The sequence below is a fragment of the Endocarpon pusillum genome, assembly GCF_000464535.1.
Source record: "Endocarpon pusillum Z07020 unplaced genomic scaffold C723729, whole genome shotgun sequence".
NCBI lineage: Eukaryota > Fungi > Ascomycota > Eurotiomycetes > Verrucariales > Verrucariaceae > Endocarpon > Endocarpon pusillum.
The window spans coordinates 207,975-225,185 of record NW_006913589.1 but is presented as its reverse complement, the minus strand read 5'-3'; the positions used below and the strand labels follow the sequence as shown (position 1 = coordinate 225,185).

The following is a 17,211-nucleotide window of genomic DNA, read 5'->3' as shown; positions in this document are numbered from 1 at the left end:
CCAGCATTAGCAGATTTTGAATATCTACGTCCTCAACCTAACACAATTCTCGCTCGACCAGATATGGATTCACCACCACCCTACCAAGAACACTCACCATGTGCGAAAAGCAACAAGCATCATGAGTCACCCAAAGCACATATTGGATCACCTGTTACATTGAGCTCCGAAGGGCGCCCCTCGACCCTCAATACCAATCATAACGACAGAAAGACCTGGCTATGTTCACACCTCAGCATGAGCTTTGATGAAGCCAAAGAAATTTTCTCGAATGTCCCCTTGTCGACATCTGCTTATCCCGGAAGAAGGTTCAATTGGTGCAATGCCAAAGTCTGCAGTATGAACAGGGAGCCACGTTTCAAAAAGTATCGAAATGAAGATGGCACTATCTCGCATGATCTGATCTCCATCGTCACACTATTCTGGGCCCCTAGTAATCCCATCGTGGAAGCTACCGACAAAGGCATATTTACGCTTGACCGAATTCTCACAGGCTCTACGGTTTTGACCTTCCAATATGCGCCCACCTTCGCCTGAACCAGGAATTTGTCTTGAGAAGATTCAACCCTGGATGCCTGATTACGAAAATTCCTGAGACTGACAGTCCATGCACATGTCCTGATCTTGCAGATCACCCGTCAGGAATACCAACAAGGCCTCGGACTAAACTTTGTAAAAACGTTGGACGTTGTTATGTCTGTTACGATCAAGGTGTCACAATAGCATACGTACTCTTCGCGGAAGAGTCTATGTTTGAAAACAGGCAGAAGCAAGTCGCTCTGACTGTTGGCTTGATCAGAGAATTTGGTAGCCTAGAGACTGCAGATGATCCGGCATGGCTCGCCAACTCAATGAAGAGTTGCAAATTCGAGTATATGGCAGACATATGGCAGGACTATGAGAAGTATGTTTTGAAACTTTGCAGTCAGTGGTTCGAAAGCCTTTACATCCCGAGTGGACCAACGATCTCATCAGCAATGGACCCTCTAGCCAACGAGGTTGCGCCTCCACCGAAGACTAACAGGGAACCAATAACGTCCGTCAACAAAAAGAGCTCCACTTTGAAGAGAATCACAGAAAACCTACTTTCTCACCTCCGACGTCTTAGACGTTCTCCTCAGCTCCGGGAAAGTTGATTGGTACCTTGAATGTAGCCGTAACAGGTGCCCAGAGACTGAGGAGGAGGATTAGGAATATCTCTGAGCACACCAGGACCACAAAGATCTGACCCTCCAGAACCGTCAGCGGCATTGGAGCAGAGGATTCAGTGAAAAGCGGTCCATGGTCTATTACTGATGAGGAGGAGATATTACATAGCTAGACATGCCTGATCAATTTATTTGGCTTGTACTGGAAAAAATTGTTGCAATCTTTCAAGTGAGCGAAGGTTGACCCCAGCTCATTATGCTGAAATGTGAAGTAACTTAGGACGGAAAGGGGATAGTGTGGCTTTCGGGCTTGGCGTTGTTCTAACGGCATGCAGTGGCAGTGGAGCATAATACTGTATAAACTTTCTTCGAGCTATTCATCACAGTCGTGTCACTGACTCGAGATGCGCTAATGCTCGGAGCAGATTTCAGTACTGTAGTCAACCATCCTTTCTCCGCCGTTTTGCTGGTGTTAAGTAGCTGCAGTCGCCAGTATGTTCTCTACAGAATCAGCTCCACCATCTCACGGTCATTCGCTGCGCCCAAAGCGTTCGCGACGAGCTGGCTCTGACGACTCCCTCAAACTCCCACGTGCAAAACGAAGAAGGTCTGCTCTTCGGAGAGATACTTTTGAGCCACTTAGCGACTTGAGCCCCAACGAGGTCGCAGTCAGCTCAAATGGCAGCATTTTGATGAATGGTCATGCTCCAGAGGACAAATATGAACACGATGGCGCTTTAGCCGCACCGAAAGAGCTCACACTTCGCGCCGCAAAGAAGGGTGAGAAGAGGACAGAGCGAGGAAGTGGGGCTGTGACGCTGGTACGCTGTCTTTGCTGGTGTCGAGTCTATAGCAAACTGACTTGAGAAATTCTAGTCCAGCAACGACTTCTACAACGTCGAACACCTGCCTGCTCTTCCAGAGCAAATCCGTTCAAGGCCGACAAGTACATCTTCATGCATCTGGGCAAGATTAGAGCCATGCTAACTGGTGCTCTGTAGTACCCTATTCCAGCACGATATCTCTTGAACACGGATATGCGTTGGCATTGACACACTCCGAAGCATTGATCTGGAGCTACAATTCATCCGCTACAACCCCTTCAACGAAGGATCTCTTCTCGTTCAAATTACCTTTCCCACCCAGCGGACCCACACAGCCTTTGCCTCTGGGCGCATTCGCAGCAAGATCCGTTGGCAGCGAGCCAGGATTGGTGGTTGTCACACCAGACAAGGGCAGAGTTGTATACTGGGAGACCATCACAAATGCCTCCTCTTTTCTGCCTGGTCAACCGTCCACTGGCGTTCAAGGTTCTGTTCCAGGCATGTTCAGCGGTGAGACTATCAAGGACATTATCAATGCCGAGCCCGCTGGATTTATACTCGTTCTCAGTCATGGTAGAGTGGCTCATCTCACTGTTAAGGACCAGCTTGGTAGGCCGGCCATTGGCGTTCAGTTTCTTCGTAAGAGTGGTGGTGCAAACAGCGGTGGTTTCTTTGGTGGCCTACGATATATTGTTGCTGGTGATAGAAGAGAATCTGTCGCTGCTGTTCGCTCAGGTACGGCAACGAAGGGTCAGCGTGATGTTGTCATAGTCACGGAGCAGGGTGGGCTTGAACACTGGAGCACGCATCTCAACATTGCCGATTCGCTCCGTTTCGAGGTCAATTTGAAGGAGGATTTACTGGGGGCTCTCATTCACAACTTGCCGGACGACCTGAAGAATGATTTCCGTTTCAAGGTCCTCGACTTCGTCTTTGTCGAGAGTCCTGCCAAAAGCTGTGAGCTGGGACAAATCAATAGCCAGATATCCTACCCAATCCTGCTTCTGGCATCTCTAATGCATCACAACACATCCACATTCTACATCATCGAAGCGAACGTGTCAGCACAATGTTCAGACATCATCGTGGTCCACCCGATCTCCTGCTACAAACCCCAAGCATCTGACTTGACGAGATTTCAACCAAGATTGTGCGTACCCAAGCCTGGCCAAGTCGCTTTCGTGGTTTTCGAGACCGCCATCGTCATATTTTCTCTGGCAAAGGCGAAAGAATCACCCTCTTCGCAACTTTTAATGGAGGGACAAAGGCTTCCTGAGCCCTTTCAAGATTGCATCAAGTTTCAGAATGAGACAATCTATCGTGTCCTTGGCTTCGTGTCCGAAGACAAGGAGTCGCAGGACAGAAAACCCTCGTGTGTATTGGCAGTCCAAGGGTTTGGCATCATTCGAGTTGCATCAATAGCCTCTGCTATGCGCAGCGAGGAGCCAGAAGAAGTGAAAATCACCCTCAAAAGTCGAATAGAGCAAGCAATATTCTACGGCACTCTTCGGCAGAATCCGCTTGATCTCACGCGCGCAGAAAAGCAGACATTTTCGAGCGAAGAAATTGAGGAAGCAGCACTCAGCATAAGCCACGAGATACTTAGTTCTTCCTCAAAGTATGTTCCAAAAGCTTCGCCGTCCCTGGACCAACACCTTAAGCTCCGCGCAAAAGCCTTAGAGGATCTTGTCCTGCATCTTCAGAAGTATTACGGACCTTTGCCGCGACTCCTCAAGTGGAAGCTTCTTTGGGGTGCAGAAAAGCTTGCGGCTGCACAGGCGATGTGGAAGGTGCAAGAAGACATTATGAGGCGAAAGCCGAAGGACAGGAAAGAGACATATTGGGAGCAGCTGCTCTTCTTTATGGCATCTGATTATCGCACCGAAGCTGACGAGAGCAAAGGGGAGACCGACTTGGTCAGACTCTTTTTGACGAAAGACGTATATCGTATTGAGTTCCTGCTTGATTGGCTTCACGAAGGACACAAAGAGGTCAAGGAAGATGATTTCCTTAGCGAGTATGAGATGGTCGAGAACATTCGCGAATCTAGTGACCTTTGGATAGCTGGGTTCGAAGCTGCCTACAGGCTGCGCGAGGATACCGCACCACTATATGGCCTGGGAGACGAGATTTTCGATCCACAGCATGGTATTTTAAAGAGCGGATACAAGGACCTTCCCGAAGCTTGGACCATCGTCGAAAGGACGGTCCGTCTGGGAGAATGTTTATTGCAATTGGTGTACGACACAACCCATGAATGGTGGGGGTTATCTAAGACAGGCGGTGCAGGAAAACCCAGCAGAAAGACAGTGATCCATATGGCGCATGCCATGCCAAAACAACTCGATCTGCACCAGCGAATGTTTGCTGAAAGGCACGCTTGGTTGATGGAACAAGACCACGAGGAGAACCCGAAGCATCTTGATCAAGCAAAAAAGATGCTGAGATGGGGTCAGAAAAGTCGTCGAGATTACTTTTACAAGATCGCTCGACTTGGTCTTGTCCAAGAAGCCATTGACCTAGCAGAACACTGGAAGGACATGAAAGCCCTTGTAGACTTAGATCTCGAGGCAAGACAGCAACTCATCGAGCGCACAAAAGAAGGCCCTGAACCGTCAGAACGTGATGTGAAGAAGTTCGAGCAAGACTTGCAAAGCATTAAAAACCGAACCGAAGGCTATTTCGCAAAGTACGGATCCGCTTGGGCACAAGCCTACTTCAACAAGATGACTATAGATGGAGAGCTGGGCAGTTTACTTGCTGAAGCAGAGACTGACGAGAAGAAACAGCCCCTCCTAACTCGATTTCTGCGACAAAATCCAGGATACCAAAAGATCAGCTGGATCAACGATGTGATTGGCGAAGAGGATTTCGGCAACGCCGCGAAGACACTCGAGTCCCTGGCAACGAAGAAAGGGGATGATCTGTGGATCAAGAAAACCGAACTATGCCTTGCGAAATTAACCAACATAGCTGCTGTCGAGACCAACCAAAAGGACCCGAGGAAAGAGGTGAGAATATCAACAAAGAAGTTTGATGATCGTCTGGCACTACTAGACATTCAAGCTCGGGTGCAAGCTCACATGCTACCATCCATCGGACCCGTCATAGATGATGCAGGGGCTCGGCAAGTGGCTCTCGAAACATTCGGAAGACGAGTTGTTGGAGAAAAGAGATACCCAGCGCTCAAGGCACTCCTAAATGATGGCCTTGGGCTGCTGCTTTGTCGCAAGGCCGTCAGTGCCCAGCGACTCGTGGACATTCTGACCTTGATGGATCCTGTAGAATACCAAGGCCCCGAGGAAAATGATCCACAGATCCTTGGCCACGAATTTTGGCTAGCTCTAGAGGTTCTGCAACTCGGTGAAATAGACCCGTCAATGGTGGAAGGTCTAACTCACATCATCTGGCGTCGGGCGATGATTCGAGATGATTGGGTGTCGCTTAATGATACAACAGAAAAGAACGATGAAAAAGTCACTGCGGAGATGACGAAAACGAGTCTATTTAAGACTCTGGTCGCCTGGTTTGAGCATGTTCAGCATCATCGCGGGGAAGCAAGCAATATCAAGCTTCTCGGTCCATCGCAAATTTTGGAAGCTGAGGTCTTCCCACTTTCGTTGAGGAAGCGGTTCCGGGAGACCGAGATCGAGCTTGTCCTACGTGACCTTGAGGCAGAGAACGAAGTTTTGAAAAGACATGTTGAGAAAGGCAGACTAGAGCTCCACTATGGTGGATTGTTGAAAATGGCGCAAGCAACGGTTAGAGCCCAGGCGGACCGAGCTGGTGATGAAGCTGCAGAGAAGGCCGAAAAAGCGTGATGCGGCACGGAGTGATTCTCGTCGCGCGGTCTCGGCAGATACTCTTGTACATTTTGGTGTTTGCGCTTAGCTGATGGTGGTTGCGGATTGGGGAAATTAGGTTGGGTCATGACATTGACATCAGAGAGGCGTTTTGAAATTGTCGGAGCAATCATGGCTCAGCCAGCCAGCCAGGCTCGCCGTCCATTCACATCACTATTGCTGGGTATTACCACATCCTTCGAATAAGAGTTTGATATGCTTCCCCGCGCTTACATCCATCTCTCACACATCATGTCATCTTTGGGCATACCTTTTCCAGATTCCACTATCTTTGCAACGAGCGAGAGACTTACGTTCAGCGGTTTGGGAAGGGGAGCCTGCCTTGTAGCTGTAATACTGATACTGAGAGAGATGCCGAGCGAGATGCCGAGCGTGTGGAGGCGTCTTCTGAGACCAAGCCAGCAGGCTTCACGACCTGTACGTATACCTCGAGCATAGAACTTGATGTCGGTAAAGATGGCTGGAGAGAAGCCAACGCCTAGGAATAAGTTCAGTGTTCGATCAGCTAGAATCAAAGCTGTACATGAACTAACTCTGCCGTCTGTAAATTGTCATTATTGAAGTGTGAAGTAGGCAAGCGGATTGATTGTGGTAAGCCTTGCAGATATTAAGCCGTTAGTGGAGATTGTGTTTTCAATACGTTTATATTTGTGTTGAGAGCAATTCCTCATGTCTCCGGACATATGGCTCAGCGGTTCGGCTGCTGGGTGCAAAAACACCCCGGGTGGCGTGGTTTTCATAGCTGATGCGTCTTCCCTTCCAGTATCGAACCTCTCGGAGGCACTGTTCGAGAGTGGAGATGTATGTGATGCGAACTTTTTGCTCCTTATGGGAAAGGTATCTATTGGAATCGCTGCATTTTTTATGATGTATTGGGTGCAAAATATAGTAGAGAAGATGGGGAAATGTCGCACTCATTGATTCGAAGCACAATGGGACATGATGGAGTTTTCGTCCGAACAAAAGTGATTGTGAAAGTGTTCTCTATTCCTTCCTAATGATTTGGAATGACATGTGTATGCCAAGATCTTCCTGCCAAGTCGCCCAACCTTCCGTCTCTAGCAGGAGCAGCAGGAGCTCTGCAATTGACTCGGAGCGCATTCCCCCGACGAGTAAGCCCACAGACAGCTTCGCAGACAATGAGCGAGAATCAATGACACTCTGCTGATATGAGTCGATAGCAGCACTCCCTATCCTCTTCTCACCATGGCCTCCAGGCTCGTTCTAGTGATCGGCGACCTGTTCATCCCTGATCGCGCCCCTGTGAGTCCTCTCGTCCGAGTTCCTCAAGTTACTGAAGCACAATATTAAGTTATAATCCTAGGACATCCCAGCCAAGGTAACGAATCCTCCCACGTCCAACCCATCCAGCCTGACTGACAACCCTTCCTCGCACTGCACAGTTCAAAAAACTCCTCACCCCGGGCAAAATCGGACAGATCATCTGCCTGGGCAACCTGACCGACCGCGAAACCTACGAGTACCTGCGCACCATCGCGCCGGACCTGCAGCTCGTCAAGGGCGATTTTGACACCGAGAACCCTTACTCCGCCAACACCACCACCACCAATCCCTCCTCCTCCGCCGCCCCCGCTTCCTCCTCGGCAACCGCGTCATCATCCTCCATCCCCCTCTCCAAAGTGATCACGCACGGTTCCCTCCGCATCGGCTTCACGCATGGCCACACCATCATCCCGCAGGGGGATGCGGATGCGTTGCTGATCGCGGCGAGGCAGATGGATGTCGATGTGCTGCTCTGGGGGGGCACGCACCGGTTCGAGGCAGGCGGAGGCCGAGGAGCCTACCCCCAGTTTTTGTTTGATGGATGTAAGTGCCTTGTGCTGTTACACATATCTCCTTTTTTTTCTTCTGGGTTTGGGAGGCTGAGAGGATTCTTTGGGTCCGGGAGGTGAAGGTGAAGCTAACTGAGTGGCTTGCGAGTTTTGCTGATTTGGTCATTGAATTTTTGAATTCCAGGTCCAAGGAGATGTCCTAGTCCTCTACGTCTACCAGTTACGAACCGACGCCAACGGAGCGGAGAATGTGGGTGTGGAGAAGGTGTCTTTCAGAAAGCAGAATCCCGCTGCTGCTGCTACTACTGCTGCTGCTGCATGATGACAGAGAAAAGGGGGATGCGAATGATAGCAGCACCCTGCGGGCAGTGGCCGCGCCACGGAGAATCCGCTGTTTTTCGTCCCCAACCAATATGCGGCACACCGACCAAATGCTAGCTAGCTAGCTAGCATCCACGCAAACCCTGGTCCCAGTACTAGCGGCCAGATCCGGCAGTACCGGGCGGAGAACCTTCACACCATCATATCATATCATCCAACCCAACGAACCGACCAGACATCCCGCCAATACCGCCTAGCCCGACCACGCAGATCGCGGCTTGATTTTCCTTCACAGCCCAGAGCAACGTGTGCAAGCCGCTGCAGCAGGTGAGCCAGGCGAGAAAAGGGAGGGGAGATAGCCGTACCTAATAAACCATGCGGCAGAAAACGGGGCAGTAGAAAAAGAAAATAGGCAGCGTACATAGTGACCAAGTGTGAGAAAGAAGAAAAAAATTCATTCCAAGGACGATGACCCGGCCGGCCTTGGGTAACTATTCGTGACGAGTGTTTGATTTCGAGTGATCAGCTGGTTGATTTGTCACTTACGCTTTCTCTTTCTTGCCATGATCGCTTTCGCTTTCCTTTCGTTGGAACTTTCTGTTGTTGTGGATCACGCTGGCACTGACACTGACACTGTATGTATCTAGATAGGGATGGGGATGGGATGGCGGGGAGGGATTTGGCATCATACGAATTCTGTCGGCATTGCATTGCATTGTGGCCTACGTTATCGGTTATCCATTACTTCCACAGGGGTCGAGTGCTGGAAGCTAACTACTCACGGTGGAGCTGTGTAGGTATTCATCCCCACCCGCACCCCCATATATCAAATACTAGTTAGTAGCTACAAAGCCGCCTCGCTCCTGCGGGCCCGCCCTCGGCGTTCAGGAACCAGGGAGGGTTATGTAGGAATGGTAGTCTATTCGTCTATTAGCTCGTAGATCCATCCATCCATCCATCCTGCTTCCACTGCCGGTCGAAAAGTAGGTTAATGATGGTGCGCACGTCTTCAACCATTGCTACACAACACTATAAAGTACCAAGGGCATCCATGCCTCGCAAAGCCCCCATCTGTAGCTGGTCTGCAATACTGGGTGTTTCCACGCTAGTTAGGTCGGCTTGGTGCATTCACAACACCAGCCTGGCAGCTCGTTACGTTTCGAGGACGTATTTCATGTTCTGGTCCCGTTCGCACGGTTGGGAGAAAGGCAAAGGAGCAGGAAATGGCGCAAATACAATTAGCTTTGGGGGATTGAATGATGGGAGTACGGGATATCAGAGAGAAAATGGAAGGGAGGATGTGGAGTGAAAGAAAAAGGGCAGTAGTGATTGAGATGGATGCAATTTTCCTACTATGCATGTATGTTGTGGATGATAAACCTCTGCTTGTTGCAGAAGGAACAGATTCTTACCAAATCGTCAAACGTGTTCCTCCATACCGGTGCAGCGAGTGCGTGACTTAGATTCTTGATACGCGGACTCCTTCCGCAGATACAATCAGATTCGCCTCTGGACTGATGCTCGTCGATATAGTCGCTTACATACAATACGGCTGGACTGTGTATGGGCTGCATAGGGTGCGCGTTCACCCACCCCATTATCGCTGCGCTATCAAGCAACGATTTGATGCCGCGGCAGTCGGTGCAGAGATGGATTTTGTCTGCTGATTGATCCCAGAGGCACATGCAGTGGTCCGTATCAGGATTGGGCTGGATTAGACGACGCTGGCGCGAGCAGTGAAGACACAAATCTACTGCGCGAGGGGCACGGAGGACACTCCGACACTCCCATGCTTTGCAGGCGCAGAGCTCGCATACCCAGAAATACTGTCCATGGGGATTGCGGTGGTCGCCGTGAGCAGTATAACCAAGTGCGTGACCTTGACAGTTGCGGATTCGGACAAGCGCTTCGCGGCGCAGACGCGCAGGGACATTGGGCCCGGGAGGAGCGCGGGCTGGAGTAGTGCAGGGAACCCGTGGGGACTGGTTGCGTGTTGTTATAAGTTGTCTGCGGGCCTGGGGGTTTGGCAGCTTCAGCGCAGCAAGATCTGGGATGTTCTGGCATCTGAAACGAGGGCGGATGCAGGGATGACGAAGGGCATCACGCAAGGATGGCATGGCATAAATGAGGCTATGACGGTCCCATTCGTTCATGTAGACGAATAGATTTTCGACTACAGGTCCTGCACTGAGGAGGCCTCTTAGAGTAGCGTCGGATGGCCTTGCTGGAGGCAGGGTGCCCAATGGCGATTCATTGCTTGCGTTGCCTGCGTTGCCTGCGTTGCCTGCGTTGCCTGCGTTGCCTGCGTTGCCTGCGTTGCCTGCGTTGCCTGCGTTGCCTGCGTTGCCTGCGTTGCCTGCGTTGCCTGCGTTGCCTGCGTTGCCTGCGTTGCCTGCGTTGCCTGCGTTGCCTGCGTTGCCTGCGTTGCCTGCGTTGCCTGCGTTGCCTGCGTTGCCTGCGTTGCCTGCGTTGCCAGTGTTGGCTGCATTCGCTCCATTCGCCGTATTATCTGCATTCGCCGTATTATCTGCATTCGCCGTATTATCTGCATTCGCCGCATTATTTGCATTCGCTGCCCGCTGACGTGCCTCTGCGGCATGTCTTATACGGCTCGACCTTCTGAGATTGGGATTCTGTGCTAGCTGATTGCCTGTATTAGCCCCCCGCCCTCGTGTGCCTGCTGCTCTTCGAATACGATCTGACCTCCGGGGGGTGGGTGGCACTGGATGGTCTGACGACGCTTGTCCACTCGCACTTGCATCCGCTCGGTTGTTGGTGCCAGCTCTGGTTCCCCGTGATGAACGAGCTGGTGGTCGTGATGTAGCTGCCCGCTTCCGGCGCGCCATCTGCAGGGTCGATTGATGTGTCCTTGGACCGATCGATATGAATGGAATTTCCGAGCGAAGCAGCAGAGTAACAGCAAGTGAGACGCCCAGCCAGAGCCAGCTGGGTGGTTAAGAAATTTGAGGAACATAGTGGACCGGATGCGGAAGTTGTTTGAGAGAAAGAATGATATGGACAAAGAAATGAAAGCAGAGCAAGACCGAATTGAAGTCGCGAACCGAAAATAATTATTAACCGTCAATTAAACATTGACATTTTCAGTGCAAGAAATCGGCCAATTCATGCTGATATTGGAAGGAGGAGAAGGTGGTCTCAGGTGGTGGCATTTCGGATGCTGAAAGAGAGTCTGCAGCCAAAGTGACCTATGTAGCCCGAAACCTGCTACCAACAAATACAGGGCATTTTGAAGTGCAGGCAGTGGATGCGGATGTATGTACAGTATGTCAACTGTTGTGATGAAAGGAAATCTGGCAGAGCCCAAGTCTGCTCTCAGTCTGCTGCCTCGAAGCATTCAATTGCAGTGAAAATAAAAATGATCAAGAGAGAAGCGCTAAACTCAAAACAGTTAACTTGTCTACTTGCCTACTTGCCAAGAGCTTTCCTTCTGTCTCAATTGCATGGTTGCAGTCAGTACTCCGTACTTCTGTCGCCGAATGCATCACCACCTAGCTGGTCCAAAAGCGCTGCAGGTATTCCTCAAAACCAAGCGGCTTAACATTTGGACAGAGCCTGTTGAGTACCGGGTCAATCATCTGATTCCCAACCTGTTCCTCACAAGCGCATTGCATTAGCTGCACAACCATCTTGGCCAGCAGCGCATCGACCGAGAACGCTTCTGCCAGCCGCTGATCAAGATCGTCTTCACGCTGCTTCAGTTCTTCTTTCGTGATACTCTTGATCTCAAATGTCCTTCCCGTCACCTGCTCGGCTTTGCGGGCCACCTCTTCCAGGTCCACTGTACTCCCGACCATTCCCATATCCGCCTCCCACTCCCCCTCCGCAAGGTCTAAAGCTGCGGCGACGAATCTACCGATGTCTCCCAGCTCCGTCATGCTCATCTTTGCTGGCCGTCCGTCTTCCGCAAGCGGCACAGTCATCTTCCCCTTGGCAATATCAACGTAGTCGATCATAAAACCATCATCCAGCCCAGCGATCGCCTCTTCATTCTTTGACTCCGGACATCCTTGTCCAAGGTAGTTCATAAACCAACCAGGTGTGAACCTCGCGCATTCGAGGCCACTTTCCTCGCACATCTTCCAAACATCCAGCTTCGAGCGTAGCAATTCAACCTTCTGCTTGCTTAGCGGCCCACCCTCCCACTCAGAAGGGGCGAATCGTTTACATCCCGCGCTTCTAGCGGCTTTCAGCAGGTTCGAGTGGTAATCCAGCATCTCGGCGGGATCTGTGGGGTTTAGCACCGAGATGACTGTGTGCACGCCTTCTAGACCTCTGGTCAGGGACGGGATGGAGCTGTAGTCAACGTAGCGAATCTTCGCGCCATGCTGCGATGTAGGTGCGGAATATGATTCAGGCTTGGAGCGGGACAGGATAATAGGCGTGTGATTGCCAGCTTCTAGAATTGCAGTGACGATCGAGCGACCGAGGGTGGGCGAAGTGCCGCCTGCTATGGCTGCAAGGACCATGTTGGTTTTGAGCCCTTGAAAAGAAGGGTCTATAAGTTGCGCGTTCAATGACGCGGCGAAGAGGACGAAAGAAACAAAAGGCATCCAAAGTGAAATAAGAGAGTCAACGGCACAGGAAAAAGGGTTAGTAGATGGATACTTAATTAGCGTAATATATCGAGTCACAATAGCCACTTGCTTACCTCTAAGAATCTCAGCTGCCAGGCAGCAGCCTCCATGCTACAATATCAGATGCGAACTTCGTTCCCATAACCCGTTCCGTGGATGAGTAGCCTTACCAGAAAAGGCAGGTACGAATACAAAGCAGGAAAGTCAGCTGATTTAGGGCTAGTGGAGCTTGAAGTGTCATGTGATAAGACGCTTCCAATTTGTAGATTACTGAATACATTGTATATACTTTGAAAGTTAGTCACGAAGCCATCTACAAGAATAGGATCATATCCTCAACAGCCGACCACCTTCGCCATGCGAGCTATTCTCATCATCGTCGAGTCTGACCTTAACCTTCCTCAGACTATCTGAGTTGAGCGCCGTCTTCCTCGAATCACCATCAAGACCATGGAACAACATTGCCAAAGCACTACTCTTCCACAGTTTCGTCCTCGTAGACCGACTTCTAAGCATGGCCGCGGCCAGAAAAGTCCCAGTCATGAGAACCACGATGGCTGGAAGCGTGATCCAGCCCCACCGAATGTGTACATAGGTGCTCATCTCATAAGCAGTGCCGAGAACGGGAACACCACCACCGCTTGCTCGAATCGCATTTGTCATCGTCTTCGCGAGGCCTTCATTGAGGTCTGGCAGACCGGTCGGATACTCGTAGTAGAACCAGTAGAAACCTTGCACGACATCGGAGGTGAAGCTCGTCTGGCAGGAATTCTGTTAGCTTGATGCGATATTTAGGTGGTGATAGTGGTGTCTGTTAGCTTACCATTCCAGAGCTGACGCCCACAGTCAGATTCACGACGATGTTGCTTTCTGTCTTTGAAATGTCCTCTCTTGTTGCCGAGCCAGTCGTAAAAAGGTCCGCAAACCACTGTTGGATGCCGAGCATCACAGAGCCGCCCACATTGAAGGTTTCATTGTGCAGTTTCGAGGTGATGTATAGCGGAGTATCATTACCAGCTTGGAGCGTCTCGTTGATGGACACTACAGATGTGTTGTAGTACGTGGCTGTCACGTTTTGCCCAAGCTGACCGTCGATCACGTAGGTATGCATATCTTGAACACAGTATTGCAGGGTACACTGCTGAGCCCATGGCTGCACAATCCCAGAGCCGGTAAATTGAGTAGTGGTTTCCTTGTTCTGTGCTTCCGTTCCCATGAACGTGAGTTTCATGATGGTAGCATAGCTCAGGTCTCCATTGACTGATGGTATCGTTGGAGTCATGCTAAAAACAGAGCTTGAACCATTCAGTTTAGCACCATTTGGTAGTGACCATCCACAGCCTGAAGAATTGCCATTGTCATTGCTTTGGCAGTCTTTTTCCATATATTCTGTCATCGAGACGCACGAACTGCATACCGCTAACGTCGAGAAATCAGGCCAAGTGCAGTTACCTGTTGGGCAATCGTAAGGAGGCACCGGATTGATGTCAGCCGCGAAGAGACCGCCCCAGACTGCGGCTTTCATAGGAAGAATAGGAACGAATTGAGGTGATTGGCTAGAAGGGTCTCCCGGAAGAACCCAGGTATAGTTGAGAGCGGTGTTGATGGAGGAGTGAGGATTGCTTATGGCGACATCTTCCCTGGCGCGATAAACCACGATTTGTTGAGCAAAAGGTGACATGGCCAGTGCTAGAATAACAATAACGGCGCCGAAAGAACCAAGTACGCTGTCAAACTAGATCAGTACCACATGTACGGTTTGGGACATCTCAATATCTTACCCGCCGCGTCCCATCACAAGCAGTTTGATCGAACCCCAGATCCCTCGACTAGCGTCATCAAATGCCTCCATGTCGGTAAGTGGTCGACTTTCGCGCTTGAAATTGATCCATTTGAGTTGAGACAAGCCCTGCTGCAGTGGACTGGCAAGAGCGGCGTTGGCAATTGCTGTTAGGAGCGCTATCAGCGTGTTAAGTGTTATACCAGTAGGCCAGCTCGGCATCGATTTTCCATTGTAGTGCGCAAGTACACCAATGATGGCAGCCAGAGCAAGCAAAGCAATAGTGAAGGAAATGATCTCGACGGTCCAAGAACCGCCCCTGAGGTGCTTCGAGCTGCCAGATGACACAGATCCACTCTCACCATCCTGCAGAGACACTTCATGGACAGCAGGGCTCTTCAGGTTCTTCTTGTTGGATGTACGAGAAGAATCACTCCAGCGATCCGCAACAATAGTTGCGCTTCCATGAGAACCAGCACTGAAGACAGTAGGCGCGATCATATTTTCACGCCCAATCTCTCTTGATCCAGAGCTTATCCAATTAGAGCCAATTGGGCTTGCTGTGATATTGTGAGAGTGAGAACTCTCAGGTCGACCAGGCCCGGCGACGTTGTTGTCTGGATGGACACCCAAATCGGTACCATCGTGACCAAAATGAAAGTCGATGGGGGTGTAAGACATTATGAGTGGCCCTGTAGTAACAACAGTAATGTACGGCCTGTGAACGCAGAGAAAAGCAGTTTGCCTCAACCACGAAACAGCCGATGGTCGTCTATAAACTCCAACGCCTCGCCCCACCGGCCCGGCATTGTGGACAGATACATGCAAGACATTCTGTCGATCATGTCGACCAGATAGAGATGGGGGCCATATCTCCCGCCAGTCAACCTCGAAGCACAGTCAAACATATTTCCCAGCGAACCCGGTCGTCCCAGGATCTCATGCTGCAAAGGCGGTGCGGGATTCCTCAGCTACCATAGAGATACCGCGGGACACAGTTTACTAAAAAAAATCCCTCGTTCGTGTCGTATTTGGGGCCGGAGGGCCAAGATTAGAGGAATGACGATGGTGCTAGTAGTAACGGAGGGTGAAGATCAACAGCTGGAATTGCCCCAAGCAGCTAGATTGTTACTTAGAGTTGTCCCGCCAATGTAATTCGTTGTCAACGTGGATTGGGCCAGAGTAATTCTGCATGGATGCTTTGTGGTGTTGTGAAGGTGCCGATTTCCCTTGCAATGCTGGTTTCAGGCGTTAAAAGAATCAGGAAGAGTTGGTTGCCCGAAGGACATCAAAGAAGATGCTCTAACTTACAACGTAGTTAGGCCGCGGCGGAGGCCAATGATAGAGAGGCTGAAGAGGACATCACCCGGGCCAAAATCTCGGTAGCAGTGATTTAGGACGTTGGGCTGACGAAGATGGGAAGCCCATTGTCGCTTTACGTACTTTTTACCGGGTTCCTCTCCGATTACTAGGGTTGAGCTCTCCAACTCTGGAAAAGAAAGGGCCATTCTCTTCAACCATTCGAGTCGCTGTATTCTCAATGCACTATGAATATCACAGTGGCAAACTGAGGTATATTCATGATTGGCCCGGAGGATGCCCTGTTGCACTATCTTAGAAGAATCCATGCAACCATGCGATTTCCACCAAAGTTTCCGCCCCAAGGAGCTGCAGATCATGGCTCGACCTTCCTGTCCACCTTATCCATGGCTTCCTCATCTCCCAACTCTTCATCGCCTGGTGCCTTATCCACTCCAGGACCTTCGCTAGCCCCATAATCCAATTCAGACTCTTTCTGACGGATATGCTTTTCATATCTTTTCGAGCCTTTGGCGTTAGGATCATTCACAACTCCACCAGGCACGGCGTGTAGACGCTTTGAGTCCGTCTGCGCCGGCAGCGTGTCTCCAGTCCCGGTCAAAATGTCCTGCCCAGCTCGATCCGTAGTAGACTACATCTCGACTTCGATCAGCATGTATCCAAAAAGATCTAGGCCGCAGATTAAGGCTTATCAAGCTAACGTACCCGTGGGATATCCTGAGCATTTTCTGCTGCATCGGCTAGATTGGTGCCTCCTAGTGAGTTTGGATCGGGATCCGAGGCAATCTGGTCTGGTCGAGGCACCGAAGGAATCATCCTGGGCTTAGCAGCATCCTCTGGCACGGTTGTGCCGTCTCTGGCCATATCAAACAAGTCACCTCCTCCTTTAGACATGACTAGGGAATTTTCCTATCTGATGTTGTGTAGTTTTTTGCGTATCTGGAACAAATCGATCTGAGTAGCAAGCTGAAACTCAAAGAAGCCAGAGCTTGCAATAAAATGTACCGGTGAATTTGTGAATTGTGTCTAGAATTCTGTCACTGTGACTTCGTCATGGAAAGCCCCCTCTGATGTCATCAGTTCCCCCGCCTACCTTCAACCTCACAATCACAATAGGTAGAAACTAAATGAGCGGTAAATGTCCAATGATAATACTCCGCTGCATAAGGGACAGTATGATCATCGGGAAGTAGAAGGAATTGCTTTCAGTTGTGATAGGAAGTGTCTCCTTTCATCTGTAGGACTATTCTAGGTACACAGATCCCAACAGCTGATCCATGCCGTATGGGAGGAGCCAACTCACCACAGATATCATTAATCTTCGACAGATATGACGAATCCTCGCCTCCTTAATTCGCACAGTACAGCTTCCAGTACTGAGCCAACGACTCGTACCTCCACTTTCATGCCGCACCCTCGATCATGTTGCGTGCTCGCCGGAAGCCCGTCCACTCCACAAGAACTCATCATAGTTGTTCGGAAACTCACATTTCTAGGGTCTCCGTTGTGGTGTTTGATCGGCGAATCATGAGAAGCAGTGTGCGTCTCTTACTCGTACCTACCCAAA

The 17,211-nt window shown here is 50.5% G+C and overlaps 7 protein-coding genes across 7 annotated transcripts; 3 read left to right on the top strand and 4 right to left on the bottom strand.

Moving 5' to 3' along the window:
• Window positions 1-749: 749 nt before the first annotated feature.
• EPUS_04626 (uncharacterized protein) lies at window positions 750-1,136 on the top strand (the record flags this gene model as incomplete). The annotated part of the gene is made up of 1 exon (XM_007788902.1): window positions 750-1,136. One exon carries the CDS (start codon window positions 750-752, stop codon window positions 1,134-1,136), a length of 387 nt encoding a protein of 128 aa, XP_007787092.1.
• A 506-nt stretch (window positions 1,137-1,642) lies between these two features.
• On the top strand, window positions 1,643-5,793 carry EPUS_04625 (uncharacterized protein; the record flags this gene model as incomplete). Its single annotated transcript, XM_007788901.1, has 3 exons — window positions 1,643-1,969; window positions 2,025-2,094; window positions 2,150-5,793. 3 exons carry the CDS (start codon window positions 1,643-1,645, stop codon window positions 5,791-5,793), a joined length of 4,041 nt encoding a protein of 1,346 aa, XP_007787091.1.
• A 1,248-nt stretch (window positions 5,794-7,041) lies between these two features.
• On the top strand, window positions 7,042-7,950 carry EPUS_04624 (uncharacterized protein; the record flags this gene model as incomplete). Its single annotated transcript, XM_007788900.1, has 4 exons — window positions 7,042-7,098; window positions 7,160-7,174; window positions 7,239-7,662; window positions 7,823-7,950. 4 exons carry the CDS (start codon window positions 7,042-7,044, stop codon window positions 7,948-7,950), a joined length of 624 nt encoding a protein of 207 aa, XP_007787090.1.
• A 1,351-nt stretch (window positions 7,951-9,301) lies between these two features.
• On the bottom strand, window positions 9,302-10,795 carry EPUS_04623 (uncharacterized protein; the record flags this gene model as incomplete). The annotated part of the gene is made up of 1 exon (XM_007788899.1): window positions 9,302-10,795. The coding sequence occupies one exon, from the start codon at window positions 10,793-10,795 to the stop codon at window positions 9,302-9,304; it is 1,494 nt and encodes a 497-aa protein (XP_007787089.1).
• A 663-nt stretch (window positions 10,796-11,458) lies between these two features.
• On the bottom strand, window positions 11,459-12,436 carry EPUS_04622 (uncharacterized protein; the record flags this gene model as incomplete). Its single annotated transcript, XM_007788898.1, has 1 exon — window positions 11,459-12,436. One exon carries the CDS (start codon window positions 12,434-12,436, stop codon window positions 11,459-11,461), a length of 978 nt encoding a protein of 325 aa, XP_007787088.1.
• Window positions 12,437-12,871: 435 nt separating this feature from the next.
• On the bottom strand, window positions 12,872-15,005 carry EPUS_04621 (uncharacterized protein; the record flags this gene model as incomplete). The annotated part of the gene is made up of 3 exons (XM_007788897.1): window positions 12,872-13,303; window positions 13,368-14,271; window positions 14,326-15,005. The coding sequence occupies 3 exons, from the start codon at window positions 15,003-15,005 to the stop codon at window positions 12,872-12,874; spliced, it is 2,016 nt and encodes a 671-aa protein (XP_007787087.1).
• Window positions 15,006-15,999: 994 nt separating this feature from the next.
• Window positions 16,000-16,538, bottom strand: EPUS_04620 (uncharacterized protein; the record flags this gene model as incomplete). The annotated part of the gene is made up of 2 exons (XM_007788896.1): window positions 16,000-16,275; window positions 16,350-16,538. 2 exons carry the CDS (start codon window positions 16,536-16,538, stop codon window positions 16,000-16,002), a joined length of 465 nt encoding a protein of 154 aa, XP_007787086.1.
• Between the last annotated feature and the right edge of the window lie 673 nt (window positions 16,539-17,211).